The following is a 16,017-nucleotide window of genomic DNA, read 5'->3' as shown; positions in this document are numbered from 1 at the left end:
TCAACATTCCATCATATTTCCTCTTCCATGACCCCTAGATTTTCTCCATTAAGTTTTGTTATTTTGCTTGGGTCCAAAGTAAATAACCTCACAGTGAATTTCATACACCATATTTTGGACTCAAGTGATTTGCTGATATGCTTTCTTAAGTTCCTGTTAATAGCTGCAATCAAAATTTAACGTCAGATCCTTAACAAGTTTGGAACAATAAGTTTCCAGTCACATTAACATAGGACCCAGTAGTGAAAAGCCACATTCACTCATCATACAGTAACAACTAGTTTACACACAAACCTGCTTCAGCTTTATTTAACAATTTTAAATACAGGCAAGATACTGTATTCAGTGCATGAAACAATCTGGGAGCACAGCAACACTGCAGTCGCTAGTGTTCTGCATTTTTGCAACTGACCGCACAATATAGTTAGTAATTGGGATTGTAACAGCTTTGATGCAAAGAGCTCTGAAAATGCAAGTCTGGACGTGGTTTTGAACACCATTATGCCTGACTGTGCTGGGACAGCTCAATACTGCGGAGCAAGTCTTGTAACCAAAACAATCATTATAATTGATAATGGCGCCACTAGGCAAATGAGCATATTTAAAACTACTGGAGGGACAAAATTGGAAGCAGACCAGATCCAATTTAGTCTAAATTTGGCTTAAAATTACACACAAGACTGTGACACAGTCCACTATATGTTTCAAAACAGTTTCTGTGCAGGGGTTAGATCTGAATGGGCCATATTATTCTCAAATTTAAAACTAAAATTGATACATGTGAGAACTTGGAAGCCCTCAGTGTTGACTAAACTATTGAATCAATGTTGCTCCACAGCGCTTACACATGGTGTGAAATACTCCAAACCAGCAAGAGCACAAATGTTTCGTTACAGACCAGTAGGAATTGCAGAAAACAATTTTGTACTACTATTACAGACAGCTGCTATGAAATAGATGTCACATTTGAAACTTGTGGTGATTTCTGTTCAATGGCCAACACAGTTGAATCATGTGTCCATTCACCGGTGTATAGTTGATATTATCCATAGAATCCGAATACAAACAAATTTGGATTGTTGCACATTAATAATGCAGTTTGCTTTGACAAGAAAAAGTAATAGTTAAGAGATTCAGAACATAAACTTTGAAGAGGACAGGGACAACTACATCCTAACCCTTATGGTCTGCTGCTTTGGTTAAAATACAAATTCTAAAAGACATCACAAACCTAAACTCAAAAAAAAAGTTGAAGTAGCACATCCTCCAGGGCACTTAACTACAAAATATGGCAAATTCATGTTTAGAAGAGACAGCACCACGCGAAACCCATCTTATAACTAGGAGGAAGCTGCCTGATGGAAAATCAAGATGAAAATACTATGCTGGTTAACCTGAGACTGCCCGCACAAAACATCCAAAGCTTTCTAAACTACTGTAAACTCCATTGTAATATCTCAGTTGGCAGTTCGAGTGGAAGGAAAAGAAAGAGAATGCAGCAACTCAAGATCCACGGAATTCCATTACACATAGAACAGGTATCCGAATCAGAGAGCGAGCCTGGGTTTCTGTCAGGAAAAGCAAAGCTTGGCACAGCAACAGCACAACACAGTAACAGCAACCCATTTAAAACATGCACACAGGTACAGCAGCTTTCACAGGTCTCTGCTTGTCCAACATATTTCAATAGCCCACCCTCACCACTCAAAATGCTGCAGCGGAAAGGCAAGGAGACTGTTAACATGTGCAAGTATTTATTAAGTTCCAGGTCACAATTGGAGTTTTGCCTCTTATTGATTGCAGGAAAAAAACATCTTAGGACCAACTGCACCAATGTTCTTTTAAAACTGCTCACAAGGTGTACGATTACAGCTACAAGGGAGTAAGTTCTCCAAGGTGTACCCTTCCACCACTTACTGTGCAAAACCTACCCAGCGAAGGCATACTCAATACCCTCATGCTCTTAAGCACAGCGAATATTTTTGCCCAGCAGGGGTTTCAAGCTGGATACCAGCCATCTGCTGACTCCAATGAAAATAACTTAAGATAAAAAAACTTAGCACTTGCAAAAACATTGTACGTTAACTAGAATTTCTCATGTTGCAATGAAATGATGCCCTCAAATTCCAGCTCACTTGAGATCGACTTGCTGTCCAAAAAGGAGCAGGCAGAAGTGAACATGCAGCAGGACAGGGAGTGTGCAAAAAATATTTCTGTATGCCCACAAGTCACCTGGCCTTCTTGGTTACCTCAGATTCATGGGCCAGGTTGCAGCAGCATCTTGTGGTTGCCTGCTAAGAGCACCCAGACCAGGAATGATATTCTTTGAGAGGGACGTGTTAAGGAATCCAGGTAAAAAATCAGAAGCTTCAGGAACTTAGTTATGCGATTGTGCAGATACAGTGCTGGACAGGAGAGCGAAGGGAATTAAGAATAATCGTAAATACAATACAGCAACAGAACCAAAACCTATCTCCAAGATCTTGATTTGAACTGAAAACAAAAAGGTAGCTCCTGGCTTTCAGAAACAGTCTTGGTGAAGGAGCTTGTGTCAGTTATCAATTTCACCCTCTGACCAATACTCAAATATGGAACATTCTGTACCATTTTCAGATAGCTTTCCAGCATAAGCCCACATATATAAACAATTCACACCACCAAGTGAATGAACATTACTATTAACTCAATACACCATATCCTTTAAAAAAAAACATCCCATGCAGGTCCTGAATTAAAATTGTGGGAATAACAGCCAACAATTGTTTTCCCCTGATAGTTCCAATATAACTGGAAGTTATCAATTTAAAGCACCACAAACCATCCCCCGTGACCTTTGCTACATTGAATTTAACCTCCAACACACAGTCGGGTAGTGGCAGACTGTGTAGTGTGCTTAAATTGGGTTACAAGACTGAAACTACAAAGACGCTTATTGTGAAACCCACTCACTCCAGCAGCCATCACTGTAACCTCAGTAATTATTTTCCCCCTTTATAAAGGTTAAAATATTTAAGATTTTTTTTCTCTCTCCTTGTCGAGTGGACAAGATCCAGAGACCTGATGTTAGTACATTCTCTGGAACACAGTTAGCTGGGTCTTTTTTTCTTCTCTATAATCAAATTAGCAGCAAGCTGTCCCAGAGTCACACAATGCTACCGGAGCAAAATTTTTTTTTAGGTAACTCTGTTCAGCTACACGTTATCACCGAACTTCAAACAAATCAGATTTTACAACATAAAAAACTGTACATAAGATTTTGTTCAAATACATATCAACATATAAATATAGACACAGAAGCTTCTGGTTAGGAACCTCTATAGTCTTCGTAGCGATCGATCTTAGGAAGGGTAGCCCCAGACCCCTCTTCTCACAGAGACCTCCTCAAGTTCATTCTGTTCTTTGTACTTCCTCAGTGCTTAGGAAACTTTATGTCCAGTCTGAATTGTGCAAAACAAATCTGACGCCACTGTTGATTTGTGGCGAAAGCATGCGGGGCAAGGGTGAGGAGGGGCAGGGGAGGGAGGGGGGTCATCGTTCAGGCTCGAATTCCTGCTGCAGTGGGCGCCTCTTCTCATGGCAATGCTTCTTATGGGCAGGCCAGTCTTTCTGCTGGCACTGGGAGCCACAGTATCGTGCTACCTGGCAGCGCCCACAGATGTTGAATTCACGCAGCTGAAATGTTTACAAAGAATAAGCGTCAGCAAACAAACAGGTGGTGAGAAATGCTGCAGTCTGATCATTTAATAGTAGAAATGTTGATGTTATTTCATTTTATATCCATGGGATCAGCCTGGAATTCCAAAATAAAAATCCACATTTACAGTGAACAAGGTGCTTATTCAACCTATCAGAGTTGATATTTCCTCATTCCACGCCCTTACTGACTGAAAGGTAGTGACTCAACTAGGGGTAACAGCACACAGGGGTTCCAGTAGACCCTGTGACAGACAAGGTCACTATTTACTTAACTACTGTTCACAGACTGTGTCAGCTGCTACCAACACTATACACCCCCTTCTCCAACCAAGATGAAAGACACCTAACTGCTGTGACAAACTTGGAAATGCACTGCCATCCTTCACTGTTGTTGGTTCAAATTCTGAAACTTACTCCCTATCAACACGATCCATATACATACAGCAGCAGTTCAAAGAAGACTGCTCACCACAATCATCTCAAGGACAATTAGAAATGGGCAACAATTACTAAACTCACCAGTAATTCCCACATCCAGTGAGTGTTTAAAAAAAGCAGTGCAAGTCACATTACAGTGTAGCCAAAACTCCTCCCGAAGGAGGCTATTTGGGCATCTGTTTGATTTCATCTTTATGGGATCCTGCAATGATTGCTGTGCTCATTTACATGATCACCACAGTTTAAAATGAATTCACTGGATGATTGAATGAAGCCACAATCATCATGCCTTGGGATGTAGTGTAATGATCCTATCACTAGATGGCAATACATACAGCTTAAGTTTGAGACTGATTGGCAATCTATATATTTTCCTTACCAACCTGTTCAGAGATGGTAACTGGCCATGGCCCTAATATCTGCAATTCCCCACACAAAACCTGTACGTCACTCCTTTAAATCTACCTGTGAAACCAAGCTTTTGCTCACCTGTCCTGTATGGCCTAGGATTAAATTTGTCCGATTACATTCCTAAGCAGCTCCTTGTCTGATTCTTAGTCACATTAGAGAGACTTTATAAAAAGTACATACCCAGCATCCTCTTGTAAACAATGAGTGCTCACCTCTGTTATAACTTGCACACTCACCTGCTTTTCCATCATAGTGCATGGTGGGTAGTGGCATTCGTAATATGTGCACGAGTCCTCCTCATCCTCCATAATGTCACCATTGGCATTGTAGTAACGTGTGAGATTCAGCTCAGGGAACTGCTCTTCAATGGGATCTGCAGGCACCTGCTGGATTGCCAGCCAATAAAGACTCTGCTCCCTGTATGCAAGAGAAGCCATTAGTAACAACAATTGGTCACAAACTGCGCAGAGGGGCATGGCATCAGTGGCTCAATGCATTGGAGGGAAAAGCCACAAATTAAAATGCAACTTCACAAATTAGAATTTTGTACTGCACAGGAGGTAACTACTTGTATTATTTCTCCGAATGTGCAATTTGCCAAGTACCATTCCACTGCTGTCACTCTGTATATACCTAATTTTAAATACTTAACCACAAACTCAAACAGTGCTTAGCGAGTTTTGAGAAGATTTGTAGCTCAGGTTGAGGTTTTGGATATAGATTTGCTCGTTGAGCTGAAAATGAACCTTCCAGCTCAACGAGCAAACCTACATTCAAACAGTGCTCTCCACATATGAACTATGACATGAAAACATTTTTCCTCGTATTACTCAATTGATGATTTTACAATTGGGAACAGTTGTTCCTTATCCATTCTATACAGACCTCACCATAATTTTGAATATCTTTCAAATCTCCTCACAACCTTCCCTTTTTCTACCCAACTTTCTCAGCCCTGAAACCAATCTCCTGAATCTTTTCTGTAGTCTCCAAAATCTTCAGATGTCCACACCCAGAGCTGGATACAATATTGCAGCTAAGTCCAAACTAATGATTCATACTAGCTCAACATAATATTCTTCCTCTTGTGTTCTACGCCATTAATAAAAACGATTAATGACTTGTCACTCCACCTGAGCTGTGGCTTCAATGACTTACGTACTTAGATATCTAGGTTTCTGTGCTCGTGTGATACCCTTTAATTTGTATTGCTTTTCCACGTTCTTTCTAGCAAAATGAATCAATTCACATTTCTCTGCACTGGAGGTCATCGACCATTCGTATGCCCATTCTACTAACTTGTTCTTTTCAAGTTATACATTACACTTAGTTCACAATGCAACTGTGCCCTGTATACCAAGGTCTAGATCTTTAACATTGAAAAGTGTGGCGCTGGAAAAACACCGCAGGTCAGGCAGAATTGAAGAACAGGAAGGTCAACGTTTCGGGCATAAGCCCTTCATCAGGAATGAACGAATGAAATCTCTTGCTGCTTGGAGCTGCCTGACCTGTGCACTTTTCCAGCGCCACACTTTTCGACTCTGATCTCCAGCATCTGCAGTCCTCACTTCCTCTAGATCTTTAAATGTACCTCAAGAAAAGCAAGACTCCCAACATTGATCTCTGGGGAATTCAACTAAAATCCTTGCCCCCAAAAATTGAGAAACACTCACATTGCCACTATCTCTTTCACTTCATTATTTTTAGCTTTGCTCATTGGTCAGTTCTGTGGCACTCTATCAAATACCTTTTAGTGGTCCGTGTGCAGCACATCGACAACACTGTCCCCAATAAATCGGCTCTCAAAAAAAAACTACCAGCAAATTAAACATGATTTTCCTTTAAGAAACCCATACAAGCTCTCCTTCATTAAGCCACATTTGTCTATGTAACCATTCATTTTGCCTCAAATCATCATTACTGGAAGCTGCTCCTACAAAGTTAAACTGACTGGTATGTAGTTGCTGCAGTTAATCCTTCAACCCTTTTTGAACAACGGTATAACACAAACAATTCTCCAGTGCTGCAGCAGCATCCCCTAATCTCAGTAGGAAAATTATGAACAATGTATTTGCAATTTCCACCCTTGCACCCAACAAGGCTGAGGGAAACTGCTCACCCCAGTGCCTTCTCAACTTCAAGTACAGAAAACTTGTCCAGTACCATCACCATTTCAATTCTGAATATCCAGTATCCGAATTATCTTCTCTTTCACTTGACCCTCAGCAGCATTTTCTTCTGTGGTAAAGACAGATGTACTTATTTATACTCTTGCTGTGACCTCTGCTTCCATGTGTTAAGTCTCCTTTATGCTGCCCATTTGGACCTACCACACCTTTTACACCTCTATACCCACAAAATACTTTGGGATTCCCTTTCATGTCAGCTGACAGTTTTTTTCTTCATACTACCTATTTGCTTCTTCAACTCTTCACTGAATTTTTTTGTTTTTATAATTTGCTTTCTTTTTTTTCCCCCTGTTATAAGTGCACTTTTATCTACTTTATCCAAATTTTTCTCTTTTACCACCCAGGGAGCTCTGCAATTCCTTTTATGTAAATGGTTTGGATAGCAACATTTTGCCCCTGATAGCAGTGTCTTCTGATTAAGTGAACTGCAACCTGCTGTAACATTAAACTAAAGATTATTAGTTACTCCATAAGAACTTCTCTCATCGTCCCACAGAATCCCTAACCAATGACTTACCTCTGTTTGCTAGAGATTTCCTCTGCCTTTGGCCTCCAACCTATGGGGACAAGCTTGAGGTTGTCCAGTCGGTTATCCACTGTTACGCCGTTGATGTGCACCACCTGGAAACCTGGAGCAATTCCTCCTCTGTGCCGCTCCCTGTGCAAGTTGAAAACAGGCAATGATTATTAAAGCTTTTATGAATTTGGACAGAAAGCATAGCCACCCACCAGTAAACTACAGTTTACAATACATTTTAGTGGCTTTGTATCCAAAATGGTTGTTTAGTAAGCTGAGGGAGGTCTTGTTTCACATGTTGCAATAGAAAGGTGCTGAAATTCAGTGGGTTCCCCATCCAGTTGAGAATTAAAGAAGAGAGACTGAGAAGATATTAGAAAGAATTAAAAGGGAAGATTGGGCAGGGGAGGAGGGAGAGGCAGAAGGGAAGAAAACTCAAATACAAACTTTCAGAATATGGAATTAATTGCCACAGTTGAAGCAGAGTCCATTATTTATTTCATAAAGGAGTCACAGATGTTGGAAAAAGATTATTAAAGGGTATAGGGAGGGTCAAAAAAGAAAGATGGTTGGTGTGGAGAAAGGTACAGATTGGGTTGAGTTTCTCTTTCCTGCTTGAGAACATAGATTTACTATCAGGGAACATTGTATAAAATAAAAACTAATGTTTAATTACTTCAGACTCATTTCTAATCTTTCTGTAAATTGTAAAAGTCATGCACAGCATAATCTTCAATACATGCTAATATCTTGGCCCTGTACCATACATTTGTAGACCTTCACACAATGAATGCATCAACTCTTACTCACTTAACATAACGTGGGTTTTATTCATTGAATCTGACAATCACACCTTCTTACATATACAGATTGGGAAGCATACTTTCAAACATTAGTCAACAACTAATTTTCCTCGATCAGAAGTTCGGTGGGTTTTGCAATATATAAAGGGCATCAATACAATATAACTTTGACATGGTTGGAAGAGTATAAAATTCTCTGCATTCTGTGCTGTTGTAGACTGGGATACCAGAACAGCTCCCTACCTCAATTACTTAAGGGAACTATCTTTAGAGCAAAATTGCAAATAGTGCTGGTATGAAACCAATCACAAAACTACGGTTCTGAATCCCAAATTAAATTCCAAAAGACAACCAATCACCCTTGCTGGATTCATACATAGGCCTTTGTGAGAACAGTCATGTCACTGCAGCACTCTTCATAAAGACAGCCTTGTAAACCTCCCCAAGGGAGGGAGATTTTGAACAACACCTCACCCTACTGTGATACTCACCAGAGCAGCTCATGCAAAGGACGACCAGAACCCCTCCTCTTGCTGATATCGAATGCATACGCAAATATTTTTGCACCATTTCCATCAGCATCTATTTCCATACGAGCCTGTGAGGGTATAAGACAGTTCATTAAAGAATGCAGACCAGATTCAAAGGGACAGGTATAAACCATTCAGCCACTCAAGACTTTAATGCTAATGGTTTAGACCCCAGCAGATCTAAGTCAACTCCATTTACACACCTTTGCTTCATATCCCTCAAAACATTCATCAACCTCTTTTTTGAACATTTCAATTAACCCAAACACATACAAACTTTTAGCAAAGAGAGACAGTTCCACTGGTCTGCAAATGGATAAGGAACCTCAGATGCCACTCCTAAATGTTCTAACTCTTAAAACTAATGAAAGAATTCTAATGTTCATCCTCACAGCACTGTGGATTTTCAACTATTTCAGTACAATAGATTGGATTTGAATTATCCTGCATTAGTTAGCACAAGTACAAGTGCACATAGATCATAAAGAGAATCTATCACAAAAAATTGGAATCCTTTTGGTAAATCAAATAAATATCTGCCCAAAAAAGTTTGGATGAGCAAAAGCTCTACAAACCTGGAATGCTACAACAAATAGTACCAGTCATGATCTGAAAGTAATTTCTCTCCAAAATGCAATTGTTTTCTTTGCCAACTAATCAACAAACCAGATCTCCAAGAACTTCGATACACAAACTCTACATTCTGGATTGGTTATGGCTTTTCTTGCAATACTAAATTGTGAAAGTACATTTCGTATACAAGAGTATGCTCAGAATACACTGACCATCACATACCCACTAAGCAAGAGCTTGCATTTGGCATTGCATCCATACAGCAACATTGCCTCTGAGCTAAGCTCCAAGGGACTGCACGTAGCAATCAGCATGCCAAAGCCATTCACAGCATTTACTTCTGGTTTTAGAAGTTGGTGTTGTGCATGGAACTTGGGTCAGTGCTGAAGAAAAAGAATTTGTGGGAATACTGCTGATCAGTGGTAAAATATCCCAAGCTGCTTCTCAGGACTGTTAGCAAACAAAATAAGACAGCAACCAACACAAGGTGGTAACTGGACAGATGACTAAAGTTTGGACAAAGGTGATCTGGCACACAGTCATTAGGAAATTCCAGCATAAAATGCCAACTGAAAAGTTTAGTATAACCTGCCAGTTATACTACTTTAGGCAATTTCCAGAGTACTGAGCAAGCTGACAAGAGTAATACATTGCCAGGCAAAAGCTAGGTGCACACTCATGCCTTGCAAATTTAGTAAGTAACCCATTAAACCAGCCAAACAGATAGCTGAAGGGACTTCACATCAGCTTCATGAACCTTCCATCTGACCAACATACATTCTACAAGCAGGTGCAGTCTGAAGTCCAAATGCATAGTAAGTTATTGTCAGCTGTTCTTCAACTCATTCTCTCACATTATCAAACAGAAGGAAGCAGTCAAAGGAATGAAATCCTTGTTTCTGTGCACTTAAATGGTTTAAAGGAATTTGATGTTGCTCGCCACAGAAGCCCATTAAAACCTATCATACTGTGCAAAGTCCTTCTAACAATTATACGGAAGACAGTGATATAATGGAAACACCACTGAACTAGTAATCAAAGGAGAAAGTGAGGACTGCAGATGCTGGAGATCACAGCCGAAAGGTGTGGCACTGCAAAAGGACAGATCATGCAACATCCGAGGAGCAGAAGAGTCAATGTTTCAGGTATAAGCCCTCAACGAGGAACGTGTGTGTGTGTGCGTGTGCGGGCGGGGGGAGACAAGAGAAGGCGGCTGAGAAATAAGTAGGAGGATGGGGGTGGGGTTGAGGGGAAAGTGGTAGTTAGATTGGGGGGGGGAGATTAGTTAACTGGCGAAATCGATGTTGATGCCATGTGTTTGGATGGGCCCAGGACTTGCATATCCTTGGCAGAGTGAGAGGGGGGGGGGGTTGAAGTGGTCAGCCACAGGATAGTGGTGTTGTTCGGTGCATGTCTCTCAGAGACGTTCCCTGAAACGTTCAGCTAATAAATCAAAGGCCCAGCTTAATGTGGGCAGAATGGGGATTCAAATCCCACCATATTGACTTCTACTGATTGGAAAAATATCTGGAATAAGACTCATTTTAGTAATAGTGACCACGAAACAATCTATCATTGTAAAAACCAATCATACCAGATCTGATGCATATGTGACTAAGGTAATGCGATCAATTCTTAACTGCTTCTGAAAATGGCCCCTCAGTTCTAATGCAATTAGGGACGAGCAACCCACATATCCTATGAAAGACTATTTAAAAAAATCTAATTTATATAGTACTTCCAATATAGTAAAATACTCTAAGGTGCTTCTCGAGAGTATCCCGAAACAAACATTCACAGGGAGCTACATTTGAATTGCAATGTGAGAAATCTACCTAAAGTCATACCATAGCCCAGTTTCATGCAAGTAGACTCTGGTAGCCAAAATGTATGGTCTACCGTCCTGAGTGAAAGCTGGTCACAACAGTTGCAAAATCAACAGCTGAATTGCCAGCACCATGACTAATAACAACATCAGACATAATGGCAACAAGTTATATTTGCACAGCACCTTAAAGTAATAAAAGGTTCCAAGATACTTCACAGGAGCCTCATCAAATGTCTATACTGAGTCATACAAACTAATATTAATTGTGACAATCGAATAGAAGGTCAACCAGAAGCCAGAAAGAGTAAAAGGTGATTGAGAAGGGAGAAGTTGAGTTAAATTAATTCCAGGGGTCTGTCCACTTACCTCAAAGGTATAATTCTCCACCAGTGGGATGTCTTGCTCATCTATTAGTGTGTACTTAGTCTGAAAACAGAGAAACAGATTTCTTGTTAATCTATTTTTCAAAAAAAATCATTGCAGACTGTAGAAGCAGCAACCTAACCATAAAATCTGTGAACACAACTGGGGAGACAGATAACAGCAGCTATCAGCCAGCACTATAATGGCTATGAGTAGGCACAAGACTAAACTCCCAATTGCTGAAATAGCAAAGTCACAAAAGTAACCAGGGAATGAGCACATACTTGCAAAGATAGAATTAGTTCAAAATATACCATTGAACTTCAGTCCACCCCCAGTGGAAATGGGTCAAAATGATGGGAACTGAATCATAATAATAAGCAGCTAACAGTTGCTGTGACAAATGCATCCCAGCATCTTCACTCAACACAGGAGCCCCGCCAGGGGTGCATACTCAGCCCCCTACTATACTCACTGTATATCTATGACTGCATCGCCAAATACCAGACTAATGGCATTTGCAAGTTCGCTGATAACACCACCACAGTCAGTTGAATCTCAGTTGGCGATGAAACAGACTACAGACGGGAGCTGGAAGACCCGGAAGAATGGTGCACTGAGAACAACCTAACTCTCAATGCTGGCAAAACCAACGAACTCATTATTGACTTTCAGCAGGATGTTACTCATGCCCCTCTGCACATTAACAGCACAGAGGTGGAACAAGTGGAGAGTGTCAAGCTCCTGGGAGTGGTCATCCACAACAAGCTTTCTTGGACTCTTCATGTGGACACTGGTTACAAAGGCCCAACGACGTATCCTCTTCCTTAAATAGCTGAGGAAATCTGGCATGATGGCAAAAATCCTTGCCAACTTTTATAGGTACGCAATTGAGAGCATTCCATCTGGATGTATCACCACCTGGTATAGCAACTGTACCATTCAAAATCAGAGAAGGTTACAGAGAGTGGGGAACTCAGCCCAGACAATCACAAAGGCCAACCTCACACCTATAGAATCCATCTACCAGGCCCAATGTCAAAGAAAGGCCACCAGTATTCTCAAAGATCCATCGCACCCTGGCAATGATTTTCTACAACCTCTACCCTCGGGAAGATGGTACAGAAGCTTGAACACATGCACCAGCCGGTGCGTAACAGTTTTTACCCTACTGTTGTTAAAATACTGAATGGATTCTCAAACTCTTAACATTTGCCTGTACCTGTGTTTTTGTTTTTGCCGCTGTTTACCTATTATTTACTTATCTATGCTACTCAGCTATGAGATCTGCCTGTATTGCTCACAAGACAAAGCTTTTCATTGTACCTTGGTACATATGACAATAAGTTCAATTCAATTGATACTGTCACCCAATATCAACCACCCCTCTCCCTCCAGGACCTCTGTCATTGACTGTGCCTGTACTGATGTTACCCAAGAATTCCCACAATGTAACTCAGAAATTGCTATTAGAAGAATGATGAAATTAAATGTCACTGCAATCTCCTCAAAAGTTCTCAAGGAGAAACAATTAAGTCCCAACTCATTTCAAAAACTTTATGTTCAGGAATATTTCAAGTGGCCACAATTGGAGAACATGATGTGGAGGTGCTGGTGTTGCACAGGGGTGGACAAAGTTTAAAAAAAACACACACCAGGTTATAGTCCAACAGGTTTATAGTATTTGGAAGTAAGAGCTATTGAAGAAACACAATGATCTTGGAAGGCTATTTTGCTCGAGGAAAGGAAACGTGAGTGGCACATCTGTGACTCATAAGCATATTGCCAGAAATGTAAAGACAGTGGTTATTTGCTACTCACTGGCGAGACATTCTCAGAGACTAGAGTTCAACCAGCTTAAATTCTAAGCACCAACCAGTTATGGCAATGCTACTTGCTTTGCATATGAATCCCAAAACTCTGGAGAAAAACTATGGACAGCATCAGCAACCATACCTCCCAAAGCATTTTTCGCAATGCTATGCTCATTCCATTAAGGACTGGGACTATTTCCCCATTTAAGGTGTTTATGTAGTAAATTCCAAGTATTGGCACATCAGGTATGGGATAGTCAGTTGCCATGCGTTGCTCCCTCTAACCTCAATAACATAACTGTAGTCAAAACATGCTGAATCTACCATACAAATACTGTATAACAAGAGACAACTTGCTGTGTTAGAAATCATTAAACCAATCTCACCCCATGCAAGCAATTGAAGTTTGGTGCACCTAAACGGTGACAAAGCATTGCCGTTTTGGAGGAAGGAAAAACTTTACAACCTATTGCTCTGGAGTGTAGAGAAATTCTTGAGAGATTTACCGAGACTTTGCTGCGCAAGGAAATACATGAGATCTGGAAGCACTTAAGGTCTCTGGTTCGCCCTCAAGCCTCAACTAAACTCTCTTGTGGACAGCACATCCCTTAAGTTCCCAGTTATTCAGACAATGTGATGGCTACCTAAAGCTGACAATATCTCATGCCATACGCTGAATAAGATGTGCTGCAACAGGACAGTCTTTACCAATGTGAGGTGAGTAAAATTGTTTTTTTTTGGGAGGTAAGTTACTCGGCGTTTGGATAGCGGCATACACACATGGCCTGGGCAACGCGTTCAAGGCGATTCCTGCGCCAGGCCATTCCCCATTGAGCCAAGTGTAAAAGCGGGGAGTTGGGCTCTCCGCCACCCAGCAGCGCGGGCACCGGGCAAGCCACAGATGTCTCGCCGAGTTCCGATGTCAGGCTGAGGCAGGGCCGGAGCATATGGGGGGCACATGGCAACGGCAGGGAGACACCGCACTCCCTTTAGCCGCTTCAGGTCAACGTGGAGGGTGATGCTGGGAGGCACGGGGGCCCCGAGCTCACCTTCCACTCGGGGAGACAGTACAGGCCCGAGCCCTGGCGGCTTACTCTGCCACTGGCCACATGGCCCCAGCGAGCGGCCAGGCCTCGGCTCGGTTCCGTCCCGCCCCACCCCCTCCTCCCCTGCAGCTGCGAGCCGGCTCGGGGGCGGGATACCGCCGGCAGTTGCCCTCCCGCTCACACCGCAGCTCTCACCTTGCCCGCCGCCCGGCCGAGCCGCACAATCCCCAGCTTGAAGTCGGACATGGCCCCCGCTGCTCTGCTCTCCTCTCCTCTCCTCCCCGCTCCACTCCGACACGCGTCCGGACACCGGCCCCGCGCCCCCGCGCAAACACTTCCGGAGGGCGCGAGAGGGTCAGCGGCGGCGCCGCGGCCAATAGGAGGCTGCCTCCCGCCGTCACGCGGGGCAACCGTTACCAAGGTGACGTCAGTTTCGCGGGAAGCTACCCAAGGGGCGGGGCCCCGCGCTCACCGTAAGCGCTCTGTCCCTCACAGAGCCAGGGGTCAGGGGGAGTCACAGGGAGAGTAATGAGACAGGGGGAGTCACAGGGAGAGCCAGGGGTCAGGGGGGGTCACAGGGAGAGTAATGAGACAGGGGGAGTCACAGGGAGAGCCAGGGGTCAGGGGGGGTCACAGGGAGAGTAATGAGACAGGGGGAGTCACAGGGAGAGCCTGGGGACAGGGGGAGTCACAGGGGACAGGGGGAGTCACAGGGAGAGCCAGGGGTCAGGGGGAGTCACAAGGGACAGGGGGAATCACAGGGAGAGTAATGAGACAGGGGGAGTCACAGGGAGAGCCTGGGGACAGGGGGAGTCACAGGGGACAGGGGGAGTCACAGGGAGAGCCAGGGGACAGGGGGAGTCACAGGGAGAGTAATGAGACAGGGGGAGTCACAGGGAGAGCCTGGGGACAGGGGGAGTCACAGGGGACAGGGGGAGTCACAGGGAGAGCCTGGGGACAGGGGGAGTCACAGGGGACAGGGGGAGTCACAGGGAGAGCCAGGGGACAGGGGGAGTCACAGGGGACAGGGGGAATCACAGGGAGAGCCAGGGGACAGGGGGAGTCACAGGGGACAGGGGGAGTCACAGGGAGAGCCAGGGGACAGGGGGAGTCACAGGGGACAGGGGGAGTCACAGGGAGAGCCAGGGGTCAGGGGGAGTCACAAGGGACAGGGGGAGTCACAGGGACAGCCAGGGGACAGGGGAGTCACAGGGAGAGCCTGGGATCAGGGGGAGTCTCAGGGGGAGTCACAAGGACAGCCACGGGACAGAGAGAGTCACAGGGAGAGCCAGGGGTCAGGGGGAGTTACAGGGAGAGGCAGGGGACAGGGGGAGTCACAGGGGGCAGGGGGAGTCACAGGGAGAGCGAAGGGTCAAAGGGAGTCAGAGAGAGAGCCAGGGGACAGGGGGAGTCACAGGGAGAGGCAGGGGACTGGGAGAGTCACAGGGAGAGCCAGGGGACAGGGGGAGTCACAGGGAGAGGCAGGGGACAGGGGGAGTCACAGTGAGAGCCAGGAGTCGGGGGAGTTACAGGGAGAGGCAGGGGACAGGGGGAGTCACAGGGAGAGGCAGGGGTCAGGGGGAGTCACAGGGAGAGGCAGGGGACAGGGGGAGTCACAGGGAGAGCGAAGGGTCAAAAGGAGTCACAGAGAGAGTCAGGGGACAGGGGAGTCACAGGGAGAGCCTGGGATCAGGGGGAGTCACAGGGACAGCCAGGGGACAGGGGAGTCACAGGGAGAGCCTGGGATCAGGGGGAGTCACAGGGACAGCCACGGGACAGAGAGAGTCACAGGGAGAGCCAGGGGTCAGG

At 44.1% G+C, this 16,017-nt stretch overlaps 1 protein-coding gene across 1 annotated transcript; it reads right to left on the bottom strand.

Moving 5' to 3' along the window:
- Positions 1-298: 298 nt before the first annotated feature.
- On the bottom strand, positions 299-14,521 carry zmynd19 (zinc finger, MYND-type containing 19). Its single transcript, XM_060840997.1, has 6 exons — positions 14,404-14,521; positions 11,352-11,411; positions 8,546-8,652; positions 7,252-7,392; positions 4,782-4,962; positions 299-3,672 (listed from the first exon to the last, which is right to left on the bottom strand). Exons 1-6 carry the CDS (start codon positions 14,452-14,454, stop codon positions 3,529-3,531), a joined length of 684 nt encoding a protein of 227 aa, XP_060696980.1. The 5' UTR covers positions 14,455-14,521; the 3' UTR covers positions 299-3,528.
- Positions 14,522-16,017: the final 1,496 nt, after the last annotated feature.

Source organism: Hemiscyllium ocellatum, chromosome 21, assembly GCF_020745735.1.
Source record: "Hemiscyllium ocellatum isolate sHemOce1 chromosome 21, sHemOce1.pat.X.cur, whole genome shotgun sequence".
NCBI lineage: Eukaryota > Metazoa > Chordata > Chondrichthyes > Orectolobiformes > Hemiscylliidae > Hemiscyllium > Hemiscyllium ocellatum.
Note: the sequence above shows the minus strand (reverse complement) of the source record. Positions and strands in the feature narration are given on the sequence as shown.